This window comes from Fringilla coelebs (genome assembly GCF_963513975.1).
Source record: "Fringilla coelebs genome assembly, chromosome: 8".
Classification (NCBI taxonomy): domain Eukaryota; kingdom Metazoa; phylum Chordata; class Aves; order Passeriformes; family Fringillidae; genus Fringilla; species Fringilla coelebs.
The window spans coordinates 12,318,479-12,344,967 of NC_140066.1; the positions used below are offsets into that span (position 1 = coordinate 12,318,479).

At 40.4% G+C, this 26,489-nt stretch overlaps 1 protein-coding gene across 2 annotated transcripts in view; it reads right to left on the reverse strand.

The window, feature by feature from the left end:
- RET (ret proto-oncogene) overlaps positions 1-25,314 on the reverse strand; it is a 78,312-nt gene extending 52,998 nt beyond the window's left edge. The window contains exon 1 of one of the 2 annotated variants that reach the window (XM_084210478.1): positions 24,989-25,314. In XM_084210478.1, coding sequence (XP_084066604.1) covers positions 24,989-25,034 — 46 coding nt within the window. In that variant the 5' untranslated portion in view covers positions 25,035-25,314. The remainder of the gene's footprint in view (positions 1-24,988) is intronic. The other variant, XM_084210476.1, reaches the window with a different exon arrangement.
- Positions 25,315-26,489: the final 1,175 nt, after the last annotated feature.

Genomic DNA, 26,489 nt, shown 5'->3' on the forward strand with positions numbered 1-26,489 from the left:
ATATAATGGATAACAACTTCTCCATCATGTTTCAACAACTAAAGCAGCTGCTCTTTGAAAATCAACTCCACCACAACAGCCCTTGAGAGGCAGAAACTGAAACAGGGAAAGTGCATCTACAGGCTGTTTAAATGTCAGCCTACACAGCTACCTCACACCCTTCTCACCTTAAGGTAGCAGTTTCCAGCAAATACCTAAGGATGAATTCACAGAGCATTTCAGTAGCTGACTGCACTCTTACAAGTTTCATCCCTTTATCCGCATTACATTTTAGTAACATTGACTCCAGAAAAAGATATCTCTTTCTCAAAGGTAGCATGAGTTTGGAGACTGTTAGATTATTTTTGTGAAGTAGTTTTTGAAACCATGTTCTAAGCATCTAAAAACTATTCTGGCTGGTCAGACCATGTAAATTCTATAATAATTTAAGTGATTTAATGTATCTTTATAATGAGCATAATTGGCTACATAAATCTAGAAAAAGCAAGATACAGATGAGCAAACTAGTGGGAAAAAGCTTCTGAAATTATAAGTGAGCCAAAAAAGACGCCTTAATTAAATTTTTTTTGAATGAGTGAAGAGGTGATACCAAGTTCCATGTTAATAAATTTGCTCTCAAGAGTTACAGATCTGGATCAGACTTTGGACTGAGAAGTTTGGTTTCCTGCCCAGATCAGCTCCAGAGTAATTGCATAAAATTATCACAATTCAATAGAGACACATGAAAAAAACCCTTAACTTCTGTTTTGCTTCAGCCTTGAAAACTGCTGAATTCACATACAGTTTAATTTGGGTTTGTACTTTGCTCCTCTGAACATTCCAAATGGAAATACCATTATTAACTTAATCCAAATCAGCATTACCTTCAGACTCAGCTCCTACCTCTCCCTCTTTTCTTTTTTTTTTGTAAGGCCCATCAAAAGGAAAAATTGCTAATGAACATGCTAAGTAATGTAGCAGTTCTCTACTGGTCATCATTATTTATATGGAAACAGAAAATGGGTACTTAAAATAATAATAGTTGGTAATTTGATCACAGATTCCAGATGATTTCCAATCTTTAGGGCATTAACCACAATAAAGTTTATTATTACATTTTCTCTACTTATTCTTCCATGAATGGAAGAAAACTGTGTCAGAAAGAAGCAGCTAATTAAGACAATGATTTTTCTTTGCATGTATATAAACATGTGCACCCAGAAAAGCACTGGATATACCTTTAGCTAAAATCCAAAATATTTATTTTCAATCAAATAATATTTGAAATAACCACTCTGAAAAAAGTCAAGCTAACAATCATGCCAATTTTTTTTTTTAATCCAAATAACCAAACAGATGTCCCAATGAAATTTGCCATTATTCTTTCCAGGAGGAAAGCCTCCATTACTTTTCCAGTAACTTCAACAGAATTCACTCCAATTCTGTTTTCCTGGACAACATACTAGGAAAGAAAGGGAAATTGGTGTTTTGAACTCTTCTTACGAGGAAAATACCATTAAATCAATCTTCATTGACACTAAAACACCAGCTCAAGCAGGAAAATGCTATATTCTGCACACTATTCTACTCAACTGGGTTTTATTTTTCTTAAAACTTGTAGGTAATTGCAAAGTGTGTCATCCAAAAGATACTTATTTATAGTTAGGTTGCCACATGCACAAATCATCAATGAGTACGCCTGCATAGAAATGTGCCTCTGTCTTAGCAGCATACACTACTTGGGTACAACTTGTCCCTGATTCTTCCCTCTGTATTTTTCTATACATTCTTAAAACATGGGAAGCATATTGCTAAACTCCTCCTTTTTATTAGGCTTTGCTCTCTGAACTATTTGTAATGACTACAAATTTGCCTGTTCTCCCTGTAAAGACAACTGCAACTGTTCAAATAACTAGAGGGAAAAACTTCAAAACAAGAGCAACCAACCAACCATGAAACTGAAGTATTCAGACAATTTGTTGGTATTACTCATGAGGAAAAAAAAAAGAGAGAGTCGAAGTAAATGAGAATTTCATTAGAACTCTTGTCAGTACAATATGTGAGGTGCACTGGGGTTGTCTAGGATCAATCTACACACCTTAGAAAACAAAGGTATCATGCTAATACACAGCTGATATGGATGTAGACTGGGAGCCTTGCAACTGAGTCCTGATTTTATCAATTCTTAGAAATAGAAGTCTACCTCCTGTCAGGAAACCATGCAAAATGAGAAACCTGCTGTACTGATCACTGTTCCAAGTCACTGATCTGACAGAGAAGGCTTAAATGGCACAGGAAGAAAAGCCTAGACTGGGAGCTCTAACAAGTGGTTGAAAAAGCAGCCACTTAGAGCGGTCTCCTTGATCACACCACTGTCAGCTACATCAGTTCCGTGTACACTGTCAAGGGGTTGGAAAAAAGGCAAACCTGATCTTAAATGTCATTTCCATCCCCTGTAAGTACTCAGTGTGTTAGTTCTGCTCTCAAAGTAACATCCACTGAAAGATTATTAAGGTTACTGAAAAACTGTGGCTGTTGAGAAGCGTCTGATGGGGACTGCTGCTTTGAGGAGCAAAATATCCACAAAGAATCTCAATGTCCAAAGTCTCCCAGTCCACATCTCCTGCCCAAACCCCAAAAGCACAAAATCGTGGAATACTTTTTGTACTGACTGGGTAAGTACTTACTTGGGTTAAAATCACACAAACAGGGAGAAAAAAAGAAACAACGTTTGTTTACATACTCCTGGTTGTTTGCTAGTAGAAACAAAATTTTTGAATCACCAGCATATTTCTTTCATCCTTTCCACAGACCTTATGCTCTTATTACAGTTCCTGACTTATGACAAGATAAAGGAGCTCCAACTAGGGTGAGAAATATTTACTGGCCCAAACACAAAAGCCCAAACACAGGACAGTTTGAATGTGAAAACTCTACAACAGCTCTTAGCTGTTCTAAGTTGCAAAAGATTACCCCTTTGCAGCAGGTTTTCACAGAATAATGGACACAAATTTGCCGTGTAGTTTCTGTGTGGATAAGCACTGCCAAGCCCTTAAAAACATAAATGTGAAATTGTATCTCCTCATTAGAGAATTCTTCCCCATCACTGTAGTACTAAGTGGTTTCACAATGTTTAATGTATTTCCACTTTGAGTTGTCAAGAATCTTATTCCTGTTTTATACTTGGGGAACTGGGGCAGAAAGGTTAAGGATATATCTAAATGGCAAAACTATGTCCATCAGGTAAAACATCTAACACAGATGTATCTTCAGTACAGACCTAATCCAACTACAATCTGCTTTTAAAGACACAATTTCCTTTGCAAAGAGAAGCTGGAAGTAGTAAGGGGGTTATGTCCAAATAGAAAGTTCCTCTCTAAGAATGCTTTGCACTGACAGTTCTGATACACTGCATACCAAGGGACCCAGGGGACTAAACCAAAACCAGGGACCCTGCTTTGTCACAGGCACCTCATTTAATTGAGGTCTAATAAATAATAGATTAAAGCCCTGGCCATGATATAATCTCTTTTCTTGCTGTGATTCTTGTAAAACTGCACAAAAAGGACTTTCAAAAACAACTTTAAATGAGCCAGAAGGTCTCTTTATGAAGGCAGCGACTAAGATTTAAAAATGACAACAAAAAAATCCAAGTGTTAGAGGAGGACTTTGCTCAAATGGCATCTGCTGATGGCCAAGGCATGCTCCGCATCCAGCGCCACAGGCACATCCTGAGCTGCTGGAGATGTGAGCACCCAACACCCCACGCAGCACATGGAGCTAACCCGGGTCTGAGGGTGCTGTGGGACTCCAGAGGCTCCTCTGGGCTGAGTGCTGTGAGACCAGGGCTGCAGCAGGGGATACTCAAGGACAAGGACTGCAGGGAATACTGCCACAAACTCCCTGAGAGAACATCATTCAACGTCAGCTTAAATGTATGGGATTAAGGCAATGCAACAGTAGTGTTACTGAAATGGCTTTGATTTTGGCTCTTATGTGTCCTTGAGTTCCAAGATTTTAACGAATTATTTTGAGGCTTATCCAAAAAAATAAGAAGGATAGGAAATGATCACAAACATCAGCAGCTGCTATGCAGAGATGCTACTGATACAGAGACAGCTGGGTACACATTTCTGCGGTCATTTCCTTGATGAATAGAGAGTGCACTGTTGCACATAAAAATGGCATTGTCAGCCTCTCTCAAAACACTATAGGTTCAGTCCTGATCTGAAGGACTAAGACTTGTCTTTAAGGGACAAAAAGACTCCAAAACCTGTCAGTCCATGTCCTGCTGGCATTCCATGCCTAGGAAGACAATAGCTTTCACCAGCAGCTCTCAAACCTGCAAGGCAAGCATCTGAGTCTGCAAAAGGTTACAACAGACACGTCCCTTAAGTGCAGAGAGAACAGAGGTTTAAAAAAGGATACTCATTCAGCCAACTAGGTTCATGCTCCAGCAGGAAAACATGTCACAAGGCCTCTGGGGAAAGAGAACTCAATGCTCCAGGCGGGCAACCCAGGACAGTTGGCAAAACAATGCAGGAGAGAAGGAGGAAATTGCCTCTTCAAAGGCTAACAGGGGAAGGGGCAAAACATGGACATGCTGAAGTCTGCTCCTAAATGTCATTATTCAAGGGGAAGTTAATGACTCTTCCCCTCATACACAGGATGTGCTCTTCCCCCATAAGCTATCATTCAAAGAATCAACTAGTACTAACTAAGCACGCTATTAGCTGTTGATATTTAATAATACAAGAACAGAAGCCACAGCTCTGGCCTTGCCAGGCCTCTTGATTAAGGGCAGCATCGTAACTAACAGTGCCTTTGGCACTTTGACAGGTTCAGGAGGTTAGTGCAAATTTCTGACAGGATTTGCGCATCAGTGCTTTACTGAATCACTCACTGACCAACCTTTCTGGACCAAAAAAAAAACCACACAAAAAAGAAAAGGGAAAAAAAACCCCACCAACTTGTGGCCCTAGGAACAACAAAATTATGACATTTTCTCAGAGGGTATTGTTCCAGATGTGGTAAAGGGAAGAGCAGCATCTGCAAATCTTGGACGGAATTTCTCCATTGTAACAGCAAAATGATTACTCAGTAAGTGATAAACTGGTGCCCCAGTAAACAAAACTGCCCAAGAGTTACTGATATGTGAGCACCTCAGGGCATGGAGAAGGAAATCGCAGTAAGACAGAGAGCCGATGAAGAAAAACTCCGAGGTGCTTCTATATTGAACCAAGCTAGATCAGTAAATAGAAAAATCTCAGAGCAGGGACACAGCACTTTATTTCTGTAGAATCCACACTTGCACCGTGAACACTTGAATCAGTCACGGATGTCTTGACCCCCAGAGGGTAACTCAAAACACAAAACCCCAAAACAGCCAACCAAAAAATTACCCGAAATTCCCCCCAAAACCCAAATCCAAACAAACAAACAAGCAAACAAAAAAGAAAAAGAAACAAAGAAACAATAAAAGAGAAAATAAAAAGGAAAAAAATAAACACACCAAAAACCGCATGCTACTAAACCATTTTCACAAAAGTAACAATCCAGGCTAAACAAATTTTGGAAGAAGATACTATCTGCATTAACCAGCTACAAAGCTTTAAAAGGCTATAAAAATACAAGAGCCAATATACAAGGAAATGTATAAGCAAATGCAAAAACAAGACCAAAACCTTGGAAAATCCTTTTCCAAGCTTCCTCCTCATGAGATGAATTAGGCTATGGAACAGTCCCCATTGCTCAGGCAGGCTGAAGTTGGACAGAACACTGGAAATGCATACTGCAGGGAAACTTGGAAGCCAGACACTTCCAAAGTCCTTTCCACCTTTAGCCTCTCTTATTCTACAACTAACAGGTCTGAACTGTCACAGAGTTTCCAGGTTTTCACTAAAACAAGGATGAGACATTTGTCATTGCAAAACTGCCTCTAAGAGGCAAGCCAGAGTGGCTCAAAGGAGATAAAACAGAGAGATGTCAGAGCTCTCCTGCTGAGTGCTTTAGTCCGAGTGCTCGGTTTAGCAACATGAAGATGTTTATGCTGCCTGCAAGAGGACTTCAAATGGCTTGTCTACAGAAATTACTTTAGAGGAATATTTTACATGACATCATCCAACTACATTAAGTCAGTTCAATTACTGGTAATCAACTTAGAATATATCTGTGTAGTTATTTTTAGAGGTTTTACTGAGGTTTATTAGGAGAACATATTCTAGCACTCCCTTTATCAAGATGCCATAATGCTCAGCTATTTTGGAAAAGGACAATTTTATTTTTATGCCCTTTGTGTAACATTTGGGGTTTTGAAGAGTTTTATTCTTTCTTACACTCCCCAGAGTTAGTTACTTCAGAGGACAAATGTCCTTTGGTTAACAATGAAAACACACAGGTTACAGAGAATTTAATTAAGGGATAGACTGCAGAGCACCGGGTCTAACTATCCAGGAATTTGCTTCTCCCTTCTCAGTTAAACTTAAGGAAAACACTCCAAGTCCTGACAGCCTCCAAAGAAGTTACTGTTCTCATTTTCAGAGTTCAAAAAAACACAGAGCATGCAAAGGACAGCAGAGCTCCCAATAAACACACTGGAATAGCCAGTTTCCCTCTTTGGGTGCTGGATGCTGCGGGGATGTGCTCATCAGTGGCAGGGGGCTCTGCAGCCCTGCCCTTGCTGTGGGGGCAATGCAACAATTTCCTGCATAATAAAAAAGAGTTTCAGCAGCACATAGGAAGGGCAGGCTCTTCTGTGGTACCACCACTACACAGAAAAACTTCTCACTCCTCTGAGAGCTGGAAAAGGGAGCAAATATATTTTAAAATCTTCTTCTGCTTACCTATTTCACATGGATGTTGTCTTACCCCTCATGCCATATTAGATCAGGATGGAATCCATAAAAATAATATTAAGCTAACATGAGCAGGGTGAAGATAAGTTAAAGACAAGGCAAGTTGAAAAAAGAAAAAAAGTCTCCCTCCCACTCTATAATTCCACCCTTTCTTTAGACTAGCTTTCATTACTTGACCAACATTTTTTAAGGGGTCTGTTTTGTTTTCTATACACATGTAACTCCCATTACTGTCAGTAGAAATTATGTATGCACATCAGTAGCAAACCAGACTGCAGGATATTTAGCTCTCTAAGGTATCCATGTCCCTGTTACAGTCATGATTCAGGAGAACAGCCAACAAATATATTTGGAATCCTGCCTTTAAACAAACACCATATTACAACAGGAAACAGTACTGTCTGATTCTTCCAAATGGAGGCAATACACATGAGAGAATGCTACTTAAACCAACAAAAGACTGGATTAACAGCAGTTATCCTTTTCCACCATTGCCTCAATGCTGCAGCGCCTCACATGATGAAATTGATCAGAAATATCTCTTTAAAGAAACAAAGATAGGATTTTTCACTAACCTTTATACTGAGATAGTTAAAAAATTACAGCAATACTTGAGAATAGCAAACAAGAAGACTGTAATAGTTAGTTACTAGAGCTAAGAGTACTTTTCCATTCCCAGACCACAAAGAGCTTTTACAATATTGGATCTCCATCGCCATAAATCGGAGGAGGAAATAACGGGTAAAGTGGAAGAAATTTGGCCAAGAACTGAAATGAAAAGGAAACCATTTTTCCTAACTCCTCATCTGACATTCTGTCCTCTGCAGCCTGTCAAGCTCTTCTTGACAAGCCAGTGTGCTGCCCTCTTAGAAGCCAAAATCCCATGAGATCATGGAGGTTGTTCTTTTCCACATAAAGAATCCTCATATGCAGAAGCTCTGACAATAACCTGTTCATTCATTGCCATTATTCTCCCAAGTATGAACAAACCTCCCTTCAGGTATCTACATCAGTCTAGTTCCTCAGGCTTTTATATTCAGCCCTCTTCAGCGCTCCTCAACTTCTAAGGCTAAGAGTGAAAAACACACATTAGCAGCAGCATATTCATCACTGTGTGCCTTAAAATCAGAGGAAGGCACTTGAATTCCAGTACGATCATGTCTTTTCCTTCCACCACTAATCATCTCACTGCAACGTTTTGTCTAAACCACACTTAATGTTTTTATTAGGAAATTAAATCTAATCATCAATATAGAGTCTCTGGGCACAGACACTTGTCCTGCCAGGCTACACACCACGAGACTGTAAAAGCAATCATGCTTTTAAAAACTGTATTTCTTCAATGAACTCACAGCTCTCTCTGTGCCAAATGCAATTCTGACAGGGTCTCAAAACCAACACAAAAGGTGAAATGAAACTTAATGAGAGTTTTGCAGCTGAAATCCACAAAGCTTGATCCTACCCAAAGTTATTTCACTTCTGTCACAGGAGGAAAACTCATAATGGACCTTAAGCTCCCTCTGAACACCACTGTTTGAAAAAACAGACCCATATTAGCAGTGTATTAGCAGCCACAAATGCTAGTCTAGACATTACAGCCACAGCCTCCTTCTTTAATCCTCTCTGGCTCATATATATCTGCATGCACTAGGCTGTGATCATCCACATGGTTTTCTTGGCAATTTGGATCTCTCAAGGAACCTGACCTGAATATTACTCTAGAAATACCCAGTGCAGTTTTACTTATAAAAGTGATTAATTGAAGACTCTAAGCTGTTACTACCTTGAATAGGAAATAAAATGTCACTCAGCAAGCCATAAATCATGAAAGCTGCCAATAAAAGCACCTGAACCATACAAGTCAGAATCATGCAAGCCTACTATCTGTAAAAAAAAGGCATCCTTTCAACAAAATAATACCAATTACTTGTTTTATTAAACTGTTATAAACTTTTCAGACAATAGCTGATTTTGTGCAAAATATCCTTCTCTGATTTATCATGGATTATAAGCTCGTGAATGCAAACATTCAGACATTTTTAATTTTATTCTTTTTTTCTTAAGGGTGTGAGTCATAAGCATTGATCCAAGCCCTCTGAAGGCAGCAGTGCTTGTCAATGTTTGGACAAAATTTAAACTCTTTTTGGTGAATGCCTATCTTATCTCCTACTAGTTCATTTATGTATTTACTTCCCCCCTCTTAATATTTTAATACACTGACAGCAAAGAACTGCTTAATTCTCCAGTAACATATTGACTTTGCAAGCGGCAAATGAAACTAATTAATTCATTCGGCAAAACTTACTTGTAATGCCAATACATCTATCATAACAAGATTATTTTCTCAAGCACACTGTCTATTGTAAAGAAATACTGTAAAATAAAAGCAGTCTTGCTGGCACATTGTATTGTCTTCCATAAGGTGTTTTCTAAACAGTGCAGCTATATTGTGATAGTGGATTGCACTGTAAATCTGTTTCTCTCATCAGTGTTGTTTTCTCTGTTTTCCATAGATCTCTTTCGCATGTGGCAACGTAGGAAGAAAAAGCACTTCAGTAAGGCAACTCCTCCTTTACAATGACTGTAGAGGGATAGCATTGAGTATTTGTTTTCTTTATGTCTGACAGACCTTATATAGAAATATATGATGTATGTAGCATGTAGAAGATACACTGTATGTAGCATGTCAAAACATGCATCAATTTAACACAAGCAAGCTACCATGCTCCCACATTTTCACAGTGGGAATGGTACACAACAATCACTAACAGAGCCTGCACTACATGGATCTTGCAGTTTTCTAATAAATCAAATGGCCTGGTGAAGAAAGGTATCTTAAGTTACATTGTTCTCAGGAAATTAAAAATGCTTCACAGTACATGACACCTATCAAGAGCTGTGAATAAGTATAATCACAGTCTAACAAAACCAATCTACTTCATAATTTTTTATAGTGCTTTTGACTGCCATACCTAAATGCTGCCTAAGTAAATTATTTCTGTCCTGTATTATTTCTGTATTAAGAGTGGGTGTAGCAGAAGAATCTGGTCTTTCTCCTCCATCTCCAAAGCTCCCCAGAGCACAGGGATGTCTTTAAATCTGTATGGGACACTGTGTTTTCTAAGGTTTTTTAGAACATTTAAAAAGCAGGTTGCTCCTGTTTCCACCCAGTCTTTTCACTGTCCATGTTTCCTCATGAGCAAACAGATTTTTTTTTTTTGGACCCAAAATTTTCATTTGTTTTGCTCAAGGTCTTACAAGATGCCTTGCTCCAGAAGAACACAGTAAATGAAAAGGTAATCCTCTTGATTTAGCATGAATGTTTTCTTAATCCCACTCCTCCATCTGCAGAATAATGTCATTTCTTTGAAGCAGCCAATAACAGGAACAACAAACTGTCTGTCAACCACAACAGTAAGATTTTACTCAGCAGAAGCAACCCCTGGTAATGAACAGGAAGCATGGATGGAACTGCCATGTGAAGAGAGCCAGACAGATACAGTTCGTTTCTGAAAAAAAGTAACTCTGAAATATGCTTCCATGGCTCATTATTACATTAGATTTTTCTTGTTCCCTTGCTGCAGCTGTCTTTAACAAGAAATTTTAAAAAAGCAAACACAGGTGTTTACCCAAGGATCAATCCACCTGCTGTTCCTCCGCTCCACCTGGCCCAGTCGCTCACTACCTGGCCCAGCCGTACAGCTGGGATGACTCATCTCTGCACCAGACCCTTTCTAAATGATCTATTTCAGGGCTTTGGTGCTGCACAAGGAGAAGGAAGGAAAAACACCTTTCTTTAATACCACGTCATTTATCTACTTTGCATCACGCTTTTACTTCTTTTGAAACAGCAAAAGCACAGTGGCAGAAACCTCCAGGCTTCTGAATGCCAGGCTAATGTGCAATTCACCTCCCTGTAATGAAAGGCATCATAATTCACGGGCATCTGCATCATCCTCCCCCAGATAACAATTTACTGAAGCAGCAAAAAGGAAAGTGATTTCCAAGTTTGTTGCAAAATTTCAGATCCGTGTTTGAACGGAGTTGATGGATTTCCAGAAGCAGAGTGGAGTGCTCTGCTTTGAATTAGCCATTATCTTTTACATCCCTCCATGTTTCCTGTCATCACAAAAGAAGATGAGTTACCCTTTAACTTACTGCAGAATAATCTCTGACTACCAGCAAAGGGGTAGTTAATGCTATTGGCAAGGATGATTTAGGAGACAATTTCAAAGTTCAGCTAACTATAAAAACAGAAGTCATAGTAAAACAGCCTCATTCATTCTCCATACTGACTGTGAGGGAAGCAGGGCTTAATACCACAAGTGCTGGGAGATGTGACAGTGTGATGCAAAACGGCAGTTTCTCACTTCCTCCTCTGACAAACGCATCCAGCTCTGCTGACAGGAATTGGTGTTCATCAACCACTGCTAAAATATAATATATTAAGTATGACATCGGTGCCCAGACCAGATGTGACAAGCCTAAGTGTATGAAGAGGAAATCCTTACCTTACAGATCCAGCAGAATAATCCTGACTTCACAACTTTCATATTTAAACAAACCAAGTAACCTAACAGCTGCAGACAGGATATATTCTGACAAAGGCTTGATTCTAAGCTCATTTTTGAACATGTTTTTAAGCCTCCTATAATGAAAATGTCCATTGTTTCAGAAAGTTACAAGTCCTTTTGTGTCCTTAAAGAATAGCAGTAAATGCCCTCCAGCTACTTGACAGTCAGAAGCTTTTTTTGCTTTTACTTTTTTCTTCAACTTGTTATTTTTACACATGCACATATACATATAAATATATATGTATAATTGAGTTTTTTCCACAAAAAAGGAAAACCCTCTCAAAAAAACAAAAAAGGAAGAAGCAGTTGTGTATTCAAAATTGTTTAACAAAAATTTTGTTATGGAAGATTGTCACAAGAGGGGTTCCCAGCATTTTGTATCACTGTATGTCTCTCAATCCTCATCCCCATCTTATGACCAAATACATGTTTATCATCAAGGCTTTAATTGCAAGCACTACTGAAACAGTTGTTTAATAAGGCATATTAGATCTTTACCATGGCTGACAGTCCATCAGAAACCTACAGTTCAAAAACCAGTGATCAAAAGGCAACACATTTTCCCATGGATATTCAGCTGCCAGAGGCACAATACAGAAACACTGACACTGAGACAAAGACCACCACCATATGTCAATCATGTACTGAAGGAAACCACAGTTTGAAAAGTACCACTCCAGAAAGAGTAAACCCAAATAAACTTGTGAATATTTATCTGTGTACTTGATGGTAAGTAGGCTCTTAATTTCCTAATGAGAAACACAGACTCTTGAAAATGCAAAGTGCCTTAAATGGATCTGATTCTCCACCAGCATTTGCAAAATAACAGGAACATTATTTGGAAAGATAAAAATCAGCAAAACAGTCCATGTGGCTTATTTAATTTCCAGGGTACTCATTTTATATCACTCTGCAACTTCACACTTCATATATCACCATATCAATATCTTGTTATAAACCATACCCATGGATACTTGAAACAAGGAGCCCATGCAAAATTTCTGTGTGCTACTCCATTCTGTGTGCTACTCCATAGGACTGACTGCTAGGCGACTTTTGACTAGGGCTTGAAGACCTTGTTAAATATTGACCTAACTGGCAGAGATTACTATGCCCATCACTGGCCATTTGTTCCCACAACAATCCAAAATCATTTACCCAGACAGCTCTACAAAAACATCAGCAGTGAGAAAGCTGCCAATGACCACACCTAAATAATTTTAAGATTTCAATGTTAATGTCTCATTGAAATAAATGGAACAATCCCTCACTCTTACAGTTTTTCTTCCAAAGGGATTTGCAAACTCTAGAAGTTGTCACCAAATGTGTTTTTCATAACTTCATGTTGGGAAAAGCCACCATGGCAAAAGGAATAAAAACTAAGTCCCACTGGGCTCTCCAGAAGCAAGTATAGCATCTTTAAATGAAAAAAAAACCCCACTATTAATAATAGATACAATTGCATCTTGTTTTAATTATTTTACAGTCTCCAGGTTACCTGAAATCTAGGTGAGAAATCCATCTTCATTAAGTAATGCTAGGAAAAACTATGACCCCATTAAACATAGAAGCGAACCATTATCTGAAAATCTTGCCCATTCTGCTTTTGACAGCACTTGTGGATTAACAGTTTCCTGGTTTTTCCTAAACTTCAGTCTGTTTCCCCTCATCCAGTAAAACCAGTATAAGGAACAGAAAAGAACCAAGCATTTTAACACTCACTTTGCTGAAATTTCCCCAGGCAAACAAAACAGATACAGAAGCTGGAATGTAGCAGCTGAATTAATTTCATAGTGGTTTTTCATTATTTTAATTTCTTATGTCTGACAATTTTTTTTTAAGCTCATTCTTTCTAAATAGGGTTATATTTTGGAACTCTGGTCAATCCTAAATCCATGTAGACATTTAACAAGAAAAGGTACAAGCAGGCTTTTGTACAAAAGTTACCATTTTGGCAATATACTCCCTGATCCAGGGGTATATCTGCACCCATTATCTGGCAGTATCTAAGGGCAGTCATAATTAAAGTTGTTAGAAAGAGATGTCTAGTGTGAAAAGGCAAAAATGAGGTTCTGCACTTTCTCTGAATCACCTCTGCCATGATAATGCTTCTTTCTATCTTCTTAATGAATGCAGAAAGAGCTAAGGCTTAATGTTTTCATTCTATTGCAAGACAGATTGTACTCACAAGCTATTCAAAAGTTTCATGTGGAAAAAAATCCAAATAAAACATTCCTCCCACACAAAATCACATGCCTAAACAATCACAGATGCTGTGACACTGTCTGCACTCTCCATCAGGACATTTGGAGAGGTAATCACACACCCAGTGCAATTTCATTTTCAATGGCAGTTCCACACATTTGTAGCTTACTGTCCAAACGCCAGAAAAGGTGACAAGGTAACAATTCTGCCTCAAATCAAGACTAGCTAGGATTGAGTTTAGTCCTTGGAAAGGAGGAACAATATTCCTTTCTTCTTCACAGCGATTTCCTCTTTCTCGCATTCAGAGAGGGATAATGTCACACTGGCAGGTACAGGGTAAACAAAAATCTTCTAAGAATGGGAAATAGGGTAACATTATAGGATTGCACCATATTCCCCTGAAGTTTTGTAAAACACCTTATCACCAGCTCCTTCCATGAGACCAGTGCTGCCAACCAACAGTAGTTAAGTAGCTCATGTCCCAAACCCCATTTTAAATTAAGCAAATTTAAACAAACATTTAAATTCAAAGTGTAAAACTATAATGGACGCAGTGGAAGATACTAACTACGTAACCAACAGTAGAAAAATACAAGCTGCAACTCTTCGAAGATCAAAATCCAGCAAAGCATTGCATTGAAAAAAGGGAGAGTTCTCAGCAGCTGATGTCAAAGACAGATAAATGGTCCTGGCAATTGCAATTTAGGATTCAGGGTGGAAAATATTGAAAGTAGAGTTATAATCCCAGTACTGATTTTTTTCATGATCTCTCTGCTATCATTAACTTCTCATTTAACAAGCTTTGCCTACCAAATCATAAATCCAGTTTAACTCTTGAGAAAATGGATCTTGTGTCTACTTCAACAAACATCATCACTCCAATGCATTTCAGCTTTTATCTGAAGAGAACAGCACTTTTTACTCTTCTTGGTGACAAGGTTAGGCCATATGTACACAGACTTTTTCAAGGCCTTAATTGGAAATGCTCAGTGGCAGTGTGAGGTCTCCAGCTCACTGCCTAGGATTTGAGAATGCTGAGCATGGAATTAGAAATTGATTTTTGAGAAGACAAAGACCACCATATATCAAATATATCCCCGGGGATATTCTGAAAACCAGAAACTCCAGAAGCTCGTCTTGACATCAAAGGCATCTAACTCCTGTCTATTCAGCTGTTGATGATTAACAATATAAGTATTTTGATATTAACTCTCAAGTTACATTAACTGCAGACTAAGTTATCATGATCTCATAAGGAGCCCTGATTGACCAAACACCAGACATTAGCTTCAGCAGACATACAAAGGCTGCATTTGTCCTGTTTTTAACTACCTAAGCACAAAAGTGTGAGAACATGAAGTCAAAAGTTTCCAAGAGACATCATCTAACTCATCCAAGGTAGGATTGATTATGTACAACCAACATGAACACGCTGCTGTCCCACCTGTTCTTAAAATATTCCCAGTTAAAAGAAACCCCGCAATGACTGCAGACAAAAATCCTTGTAGCTCCCTGCCACAAGAATGTTTCCCTTATATCCCTTGCTATGGCCCAAGTTTTAGCTTCCACTATTACTCAATTTCCACTAGTACATCCACCTTTGTAATACTTCAGCTTTAACTGAAAAATCTGAACTCTGTGCTTCCTCAATTGTCTTTGTAAATAAATATTGCCACTCATTTATATTTTTCTTCAAAATCAGCATTTCTTAAATTTCTTGTTGGTATCCTTTGCATTTCAAGAAGTATGAAAACCAAAATACACCATTCAAAACTGGATATTGCCAGGCATCATCAGGAAATAAACTACTGTGTCAGGTATGACCCTATGTAGTAATTCTTACCTACCATTAACAAGGTTTACCAGGGAAAGAAGAAAAAAACTCTTCTGTCCTAAGGACTCTTTAACAACAGGACATTTTATGAAATAAGTAAAAGTCCTTGCTACCAGTCTTAATACACTGACAAATGTTACTACTATAATCAATCTAAACTGAGTTTTTGATGAGCCATGTAAATTTCTAACTAATGTATATTTCCTTTATTGTCTCCTGGAAGCTGTATTTAGGACAAACATATTCTGAAAGGCCAAAGTAGAGACTTCCACAGAATCATCCCCTTTGCTTTCTAAACTGCCTGGTATTAAGGAGGGCTCTGCCATGATGCCAAAATTGCCTGTGCAAAGACAGGACAAGATTTTTCCAATAAACTAAAAAATTCACACCCAACTGAATGATGCCAGGAAAACAAGGATTCAAGAAATTATTGGAAAAATTATAAAAACACAAATAAAAATAGTCTCTGGCAGATAGATTGGAAAAAAAAAAGGTAGAGATGCAGCATCAAAAAGATAAGTAAAACCTTGGGCTATTATTGCCTATTTTCTTTAGACATTTACTGCCCTAAAACCTTAGGTCCAACTTTAATTTCAAATTTTATAAGAATAGAACCTAAGAAAATAAATAGTTAAAAAAGACCCTTTTTCCAACAACAGGCTCACTTCAATGCCTCAGTAAGAAAAAAAAAATTTATAAATGTCTCCATAGAGCTATTAAGGGTGATCTCTCACAGCCTCTAAGGATGATCCTGTTTGTTTTTAAATCTACAGAAACTAAGTTTTGAAGGTCTGGGTTTTGTCTCCTTTTTTAAATTAAAAAAACCTGCAAAATGCATGTTATAAACTCTCTCACTAGCCAGAAAGTCCACAGCAAAGCAATTTAAGACAACTTTCCTAATCTTCACAAAGGCAAAAGTCTACCAAAGCAATAAAATTGTTTAAAATGCCTTCTCATCTAGAGCATGTCAGCAATGCTGAATTGAAATGTGCAATAAAATTTATATTACAGCCATATTGTTTCCCCTTCATTACTTTAAAACGTGTATGTTCAAACCCAAAATCTAAACACTTCCCACTGCTTTTTTTGTTTTATAATAGCAATTGGGAAAAGCCATTTTACACAAATCATCTTCCTCAGTCCTTTTTACTTCATTGGCGTCCAAGAGCTCAGCTAGAGAAAGCTCTACCCAGAATTGCTGAAAAGCAGTAACAGACAATCATCTTTTTTTTTTAATAATTATTCCTGTATTTCTCTCCAAGACACTGTGACTATCAAAATACAAATGGGGCACCCAGTACATAACTCACAGTTCAAAGGTAGCAGAAACAAGCCAAGGTAGCATTCAGAAAGCACTGCCAAAAATCTACAGCCTAGGGAAACAGCAGTCCTACAGAAAGGCTTAAGGACATCTCCCCTGGTGTAACTGAGCCAAGTTAGACTATTAAGGCTACTCATTAAAATACACACACAGAACTTGGTTCATGCTGCCAGTGAACAGTATCTCAGATGTGCATCTTAGCCTCGCCATATTGACCAAGTGGTCAGGAACACTGTACCTAAACCTCAGACGACAAGGCAGGACAGAGACATCCAAACCAGCTCTAAACAAAGTAGCCCTGATATTGTAAACCAGGGCAAAACAGAGTTCTGTGCAAGCCAACCTCACCTACATGCCTGAGTGGTAACATGTGCAGCAGTCTCCAAACTAGAGGAACCTTTGTATTCTCCATGCACCAAAAGAATCTGAGATGTTATTTTGACTGTCAGAAATCCTGCACCTCAGAGCCATTTCAATGGTTAGACAGCACACACCACGAAAGGGGAACTTGACATCCAACGGGAGCAAAGAGAAATCTGGCCCCTGAAGGTAATGCCAGAGGGTTTTAACTTTGGGAACCGTGCAATCCTTTATGGGTCTTTGATGCAGCGGTCCCACTCTAAAACGCTTGGCTGATGCGGGATAAAACTAAGCATATGCCTAAGTACTTCAGAGATGTGAGAAGACTCCACTCAAGTGTTTTACAAAATTATGACTTCTCACTGCAGAGGCCAAAGCAGTACTCTGTTTTGTAAAAAATCAGCGCTGGATACTTTCCCCAAAGGTCCTGTCAGAACTTCCCAGTCATAACAGGGCAAATATCACATGGGAGCCAATGCCCTCTATCCAAATGCACTCACTTCCACTACCCCCGATTTTAATTTTTGTGGGTTTATTTCCTCTGAAAAACAAACTTGTTTTCCTATTAAAATAAAAACTTTAGGCCTTCTCTTGATGAGAATTCTTTGGATTCTTTCCTTTCCCCTTGCTGTTATTCAGATTTCATGAACAGCACACTTTCTGACTTACAGTCTTGCACACCACAATCTGGCAATATAAATGTGTTCATATAATTTTCTAGTGTCTACTTTTATGCTGTGTAAAAGAAAGCCTGATTGCTGCCCTAGAGTACATATACATTTCAAACCCTCTGGTCTTCTGAGATGACTGACTGCCATAAACATATGTATTATTCATGCTATACTGGCCATTCCCATCCAAACAGACATAATTAATCTATTTTTTTAAAATCGGCTTTTTAAAGTCATAAATTGTTATGGGCTAAATTTCAGTAAACAATAGCTTTTCCTTGACTTTATACTACATTTTATTTGCATTAGTGCAAATTATTACTCCCATTCTTGATCAAACAGCCAGAACACTGGCAGTCAGTACCTTCCTCCCAAATGCAGCAACACACAGACCTACTTTTAACACAAGAGGCAAGTTTTAAGCAGCGCAGTGGCAGGGGTGGAAAGAGAACCTAGAGAATCAAATCTGTTCTCAATGTCTTGTGAACCATTGATATTTTTTACATCCTTACTTCTCTTTGCACAGAAATACTTTTCGGTGTCTACTTTAATATAATAGGGTATGGAAGGGCACCTCATCAACAAAGACAAAATATCTCCAGGAGCCAACCAGTGTAGAAGCATCACCTCCTAAGGGAGTCAAAGAAAGATGCTCTACATCATCCTTGTGAGGGACCAAACTGAAAGTATCAGCTCTTTATGCCGGAATGGTAGAGAACTACTCGAACTTCTACTCCTCCCAAATCCAGAGAAACCATTACTTGTGTCTTTAAGACACTGGGAGATTTAAGTCTCATCTCCAAGACACTCTCAGAATGGCACTGACAGGACCACAGGATGCCTGCTTTAATTCAGTGGCAAAAGTAGCCTTTAAGGGGCTTTGGAGATATATGAAATTCTGGTCTACTCACGTCAAAATGAGTCTTCCCATTTCACAAGTGAAAAGAACAGATAATGGAATTGCCCATATCAGAAAACTTGGTGCCTCTGAATTAGAAGAAAAGGCTAGATTTAATTTTATTATCTGAGATTGAAATTTGTCTCACTTAGAAAAAAGCCATAATGGACATTAAAAAAAAAAGAACAACCAAAACTCAACCACCCATTACAGCAACACAAGCAACTTTGTTATATCAGTTAAATATATTGTTTAATTAGTTTTCTAAATGCATACACTGAAAAGCCATTAGACAGCCATTAGGAGTAATACATCCATTTTCTTTTTACAATCACCTGATTTACAATCAGCCAAATTTCTAAACTAATTCAGTCAAACAACATTTCTGGCACTATCACCCCAGCAAAATTTCTAATTCTCTTTTTTGACTGCGATCACTGCAATTTTCCCTTAGGCTCTAAAGCACTGATGATCATCTTCGTTTCAGCAGATTTACAGAGCATCTCTTAGGTTAAAATGTTCCTAGTATGTTTATGGTCTCATTTCAAGATCCAGAAATCTGAAACTATTTAGCCATTTTTATGAAGTAATCTTTAAAAAAAAACAGCTTTGTGTTCTCCTTATGTGGCATAAAAGAGATGGCTTTAGACAAATTTTAAAAAAATCCTGAGCTCCCAAAGGATCAAAATCCATCTGGTGTTTCACACCTCAGCTGACTTACTATTTTGTTAACAAAAACTTTCTAAATAACTTTATTAATTAGCAACATATCTACACGAAAACTTGTTAAAAGGCTCATAATGACTTTGCCAAAACATTGTGGATTATCTCAGTATATTTCACAGATAAAAGAAAAAACCACCATGTAAAAATAAAGCCTTTGAATAGATTTCATTCTACAGCTTTTCCAATGCTATTTTTCATGGATGCATTACCACTCTAGAGATTCTGTAAGGTTTCCCATTGTGTTTCCCCTACATTGCATCAGCTCCAGTATCACCCAGTTTGGAACTGCATTAGTCAATCAACAAGGCACATGATATTCTAAGGATAAACTAACTGGTGGGGGTACTTTACAGAAAACTAAGAGAGAGTGTGAGACAACAAGCAAATGTGTAGCACAGCTGTCAATTGGATTTGAACCCTGATCTAACCAAACTAATATGCAAACCTCAAATCTGTCCTTCTCCTGCAGTAATTGCTGTATTTATCCTTGCAATGCTTCAGTTGCTTGCTTTCCAAAATATAAGGCAGTTACAAAAAAAAAAATCATCTGGAGAATAAACAATTCCAAAGTTTCTTTAGAACATTTTGGTGAATTTTTAAGCTTTGCTTCTGCCAAACCAAACAAAAGTAGAAAGCAAGAGCTAAGAACAGACCGCAGCAAGAACGTGCCTCAATCCTGGAAGAAGATGCTCTTAACATCCACCCTGTTCCCACAGGGAACCACCACCTGTGTTCAAGTAAGTTTTGCAATGCTCCTGAAACAAATACCCACACTCAATAAGCACTGCCAGGCAATTTTTACATTTCAAAACCAAGAGATAATTGCAGTCCATCACCAGCTGGCACCACTTACAGCTCTGCCGGAAAGCTGAAGGATGCCAATGTCTGAACAAAGCAAAGGCTCTCCTCACCGCAGACAGGCTCTAAATGACCTTTACACAACAAGGCTCTCCAGAAAACACCAAGCTTCTTCAGTATGGATTTCTTCCAACCCATGGCCTATCTGTGTTTGCTAGGTTGCTTCATGGGAGAGAAAGCAGCCTGGAGGAGCGGGACCAGTAGTGCCAAGCCAAGCATCAAAGTACAGCAACAAGTGAACAAATCCTCTCCCTCCTGCCAGGGGCCAAACTGGGGAAAAGGGAAGAAATGAAAATTAACAAAATACATGTGTTTGCACCAGCCGTGTCTGTCATTTCAAAACAAAAACCAAAAATATAAGAGACAATGACTTGACATACAGATGGAAAACTGATGGTGGGCAAGCTACTGAATATGCATCTTGCATTCAGGTGCTGAACCCATGCTGTCGTTCAGACGGACTGCTGATGTTAATGCTATGAGAAATCTTGTCTGTTAATCAAAGACTAACAAATGAGCTTTAAGCATTAAAATGCTGGCTTTTTGTTATCTTCGTATTCATTTCCTTTATACTGTCTCCTTAATAGTAACAAAATCCTCGAATGAAGCCAAAGACCAAGACTGCAACTAACTGACTGGCAGAAATAATCAAGCCAGTAGCACATATTGCCCTGACACCCTGAGAAGGCAGCACATAACAATGAGAAGGGAACTAAATATAACACAAATATTAATCCAATTAGCATGAATTAAAAAAAAAATAACACAGTAAATTACTTTCTATGAAAGGGAAAACACTGCAGGATGCGAACTTAACCGCAAAATTTCATTTGTGAAGAAACTAGAAGGTGAAGGACCTGACAATGGGAGTAAAATGAGGGGAGACATGAAGCCTAGAGGGCCACAGAGAGCCCAGGCTCCTTCCCTGGTAGGAGCACTGGGATGAATCCCAGCGAGTGCTGTGCAAGTGATGCAGCACTTTCACAGTCCAATGCAGGCAGCAGCAGGTGACCAGAGACAGGACAAGTGCCACCTGGGGAAGAGCCAGAAGGTAAGATGATGAACCTCTGGGCAGAGAAAGACAACAAATTAGAAGGAACCATAGCATTGTGATTAATACTCCTTTTCCTGTCAAAAAGAGCAGCAAGGTGTGAAATTCCCACATAACTCTGATCTTTCCTGATTAAGACATACAAGATCTAATGAAGTGCCTCTCATGGTCCTCCACAGATTCCCTTTGCCTTTTGCCCACAGTCAGGGTTATAACAAAACAGAATAATTTTTACTTTACAATGTAAAATCCTGATCATATATTATCTGACAGATAACTGTTAAAAAAAAAACAAAAAACAAACAAACAAAAAAACCAAAAAAACCAGGCACACAAATTATGTCTGTCTTAGCCAGTTCCCGACACAAGTCAATGAATGGTCTGTGCTCCACCATTGACCTGATCAGCACTGGTTTGATCTAAAAGCATGAGCGCACAGGAGATCTTTTATTTGACAGAATCACATACATATTCTTTTCCTAGAGAAAGCACCCATTTTCTATCATGAAAAACAAATATTATGTGAAATAATCCACATTTTGGGGAGACGAATGTCAGTATCTGCAGTTGGTTTCTGAAGTTGGTCTGTCCTTGATCGGGATGCATGAGTTGAGCCTGGACTTGCTCTAAATTGTAACCAGTCAAAACACTAGCAGCAATCCTAGCAGCAGGGAAATGCACTGTAAGAATCGATCCCAAACAGTCCATAAATGAGTATCAGAACTAGTAAATTCACCACAAGTTTTATATCACAGTCAATAAAATAGGAAAAAAGTTTGAATTATCTGAATTCAAGAGCACATCGTTGAAGTAGGATCCCTATTATTCCCATGATTAGGTTTCCCTTCCAATTTAAAAAATTTGCATAGTGTAATGCTTACAAACTGTGTTTTATTCACTGAAAAGAAATTATCTCGTCAACAGTATTCTCTTTAATAACAAAAATTACTTTCCAGACAAGACAATCCTACCAAGTGTTTCCCATGGGCACTCTTTTCTACATTTAACTGAACAAGGTCCTCCTCTGATATCAATGCGCTTTGAGAATCAAAACTCCAGCACCAAACAGCCAGGCAGTGTGATAGGCAAGTACACACCTCAAAGTCCTACAACTGACAAGGTGCAAAACTTTTGAAAAAGACATGTGCATGCTCCGTAATAAAACTCTGCATTTCTTTTAATTGGTAAAAGAGACAGAAGCCTTAATTTGGGAAGAAACATTCCTGTTATTTTTGCTATTTCTAGGCTACTGCACATTAAGGGCAGTGCCTGCAGGAGACCCACACATTGCCTGTGGTGCAAAAGCACCAAGGCTGCGCCTTTCTGCTTCAGAACAAATGGTCCAGTGTGCTTTCTGCAGCCACCAATACAAAATAACCAAATCTAATCCTTTCAACTAACAGCACGCTCACCAGATTGACTGACGCCAGCTCACTCAGTAAAATGCCTCTGGGGTTGTTGTGAGCACATGCTTTATGAACTACGGCAGTTTTAAGCTTTCCAAAACCTTTAGATAAACCAAAGATGTACCAACAGCAATTGAGTGCAAGGGTATCCCTGCAGGTTAACTTCAGGTGGCAACCCTCTATGATTGCCCAGCTGAAAGAGATTCCTTCGCAACACCTGGCAAGAGCATGTCAGTTACCACTGAAGAATCCCTGGCTCTCCCCCAGGATGGAGCCCACTGAAGTTTCACTGCGCTCCCCACCAGGGGAATGCATCACCACTCCTAAGACAGCTGTGTTTCTAAACTGGAACTCTGTGCATGCAGGGGTTTTGCTAGTACCTCCAAAACACAACGCTTATCTCACCCTGCTGTAAAATCAGCTCTTATCGCATAAAAGTTAATTAGTGTCACACACCTAAACAACGTGAAGCAGTGTTTATCAACAGACACCCACAGAACACTGCTAATACACTGGACTTCTTGAAATAACTACAAATACATTACTCTAAAGTGTGGGCATAAACGTACACAACTTTTTCTTTCCCATTGTTTTAGTAGAAACTAAGGGGAACCAAGTATTAAGTCTCAGTAGTCAAAGCTGAGAGCATAAGCAAAATATTTGCAACTTTAAGTAGAAGCAAGCAGTATACAAAAAAAAAAAAATCTACTTGGCAGCACACTCTACCCAAATAAATTAGCTCCTGTAATATTCCTCCAAATACATTTTTGGCAGATCCAAAAGTTAACAATTTACAGCTACATTTAATAATAAAAAGTCTTTGAAGCTATTTCCAGCTGCTGAGATCTGATATTTAGAAAGGTTTAGATATCTGCCTTCAGTAGAGAGAACCCCTTTCCCACCTAAAAGTTTCAGAAAGAAATTCACATCAAGTTGTACAACTAAAAGTAAAATCAAATGGTGGTCCACCTGAAAGGGAAATGCTACAGGAAAAAAAAAAAACAAAAACATTTGAGAGAGCAGCTCCGGAGTTCCTAACACCAGCTAGTTCAGGATGTGCAATAATCTGGGGTATCACAGCATGAATCAAAGAAAGCTCATCTGTCCAGCTTAAGCAGAAATCACGGGAAGTCATCTTCAAGCAAATGCATGTGAATCATTTTGGCTAATGAAAACATAACCCTCAAGCTGAAGAATTTACGTAAATTACGTTTCTCCTAATTCTGCCAAAAACATTTAAGAAAATGGATTTGCCAAAGATAAAAGCAAAGTAGGCATGATAGATCATCCATTAGCAGTACAAGTACTGCTAATTCTTCCTGACAGTGAAATGTCTTGGGATACAACCCACTTTATTTTTTTTTACTAGATGTGTGTGTTTAGATGCAGTATATCCTACCCATTTTATCTCCTTGTATCCTAGACTTCACTACCAGTGAGATTTTACAAAGATCAGGCCTTAAAAACAACGTATTAAGAAAAGAAAAAATATGGACAACTGAAAGCATTTTAGCATAGCAAAGAAAAATAATTTTAAAATTAAATAGGAGCTGTATAATCTCTGCAAGTACAGAAAGCAGTTTAAAATGGTGCAAATTAAAACAGTTAATCTGAATTAATAACAAAAAGGAAAACATCACATGCTTATGAGGAATCATAAGGGCAAAATTAATATTGCACTCTACTCACTGTTAGACCAACTAGTGAACTACTTTGGGCTTTACTTCTTTTAATAAATGCATTTTTAATGTGCAAGGTTGTACTGCATTCTCTAGCATACAACTTTGATTTATTCATGTAAACGTCAGAAATCCATCAGCAAACAAAGCCATATGGAAGAAAAAGAGATATAATGGATTTTTTGTTTGCTTTAGAAACTTGACATCTGTGGATAGCATCATCTAAGTTACAATCCAATCACTATTCATATTCTGGTCATTTTCATTTACCAATCCAAAACGCATTTTATCTGATGATACAAAAAGCTCTGGGAGTGGGATAGCAGAGAAGAAATCGTGTTTTAAAAACTTAAAATGGGAACATAATTTAATTTTTTTCCCCTTTCACATCATAATTTCAGAGAAAAGCAAACTCACATCTGTTCTAACTTAGCTTTTAAAAAATGAAGAAAACGCATCAGGATTATTTATACCTTGTCTGTATTTGTGGCAAGATTTTCGGAACCAGCCCGAGCCGCTGGTGGCTCTGAGCTCCGCAAACTTCCCGGGGGGCCGGGCTCGGCGGTACTTACCCCCGCAGAGCAAGAGGAACCCGGCTGTCCGCGCCGCCGAGCGCATCTTCCCCGCGCTGCTGCGGCCCCGCCTCGGCGCTCCGGGCAGCACCGGCCGGGCTGCCGGACGGTCCGCGGGCTCTCAGTCGGGCCGGCCCATGGCCCGGGCCGGCGGCAGCGGGCCGCGATGGGACGCACGGAGCCGGGCAGACCCGGGCAGGGACGGGACGGCCCGCGCCGGGATGCTTCTCCGCCGGTCCTTCCCCTGGTGCTCCTGGGTCCGGTGCCGCCCCGCCGCCGCCGGCCGGGAAGAAAGCGCCTCGTACCCTCAGCGCTGCCGCTCCTCTCGGGCTCTGCGGGGAGAAGCGAAGTCACGAGCGAAGCCCCCGCTCCGCCGCCGAGCCCCCCGCGCTGCCCGGGCGGCGGCACCGCCCGGCTCCGGCCAGCCCCCGGCCCCTCCTCCGCGGCCGCCGGGCCGCTCTGCCCGGGCCGCCCCGCCCGGCGGGCAGCCCCCGCCCCGCCCCGCCCGCGGAGCCTCCGCCGAGGGGGTGCCGCGGCGGCCCCGCCCCGCGCATCTCCGCCGGCAAGGTGCGGGGCCGGGCGGCGGCACCGCGGCGTCCCGGAGCGCCGGACCGCGTCCCCGGCCCCGCGGGCAGGAGCGGGGCGCGGGCGGGAGGAGCGGGAGGCGGCGGCTTGGGGGGAGGAAGACAGGCGAGCCGCGCAAACACACCAGGTGCGAGACAAAGCGGGGACAGGCGCTGCGGCACCAGGATGTGCCCGAGTGGCCGTCTTCCCCGTCAGCCGAAACACATTAAACGTGTTGAATAATTAATCCTTAGGACAGGAGACAATTTTTGCTTGATGGTAGGAGGATGCTGTAGAAGATGTGCGCTACCTGGCAGGCAACCAAAGTAACCCGGAACGCACGCGTCCCGCTGAGCGGCGAAACGCCACTTTTAAACCGCAAGCGGGAGGGAGGGTGGGAAATCAACCGAGCCAAAGCTGAAATACGCTTTAACAGGTCGGGCTCGCCGAGAAAAGCGCTCCGAAAAAGCCGCCGCTCAGACAAACACCGCCCAGAGCCCCCGCTGCGCCGCTGCCGGCGCTTCCACCGCCCGGCGGCCCCGCCGCAGCGCCCGGCCCGCCCGCGCCCTGCCCCGGCTGCCGCAGCCGCACCGGACCCGCGGGCAGCCCCGGGATGGGGCGGGCACAGCCTCCCGGCACCCGCGGGCACCGCGCCCGCGCAGGCTCTGGAGGGGCCGCAGCGACTGCCAGCTGATACAAACCCTGCCCCTCTCCCAGCGCCTCTCCTGTCAGGGCATCTCCAACCTGCCGAGGAGATATTTTCTACTCCTCTCCCGAAAGCTAATGCTGCTTCCACACAGCCGCGCTGCTCCACAGATCTGGTCGTCAGGATTCAGACACAGATCAGCAGCTACAGCGTTCGGCTTCCCCAGCCTTCGCACTCTGAAACGCCCAAGCAAGGTCAAGTAGACACACAGAGTAGATTGATACTCAGTGC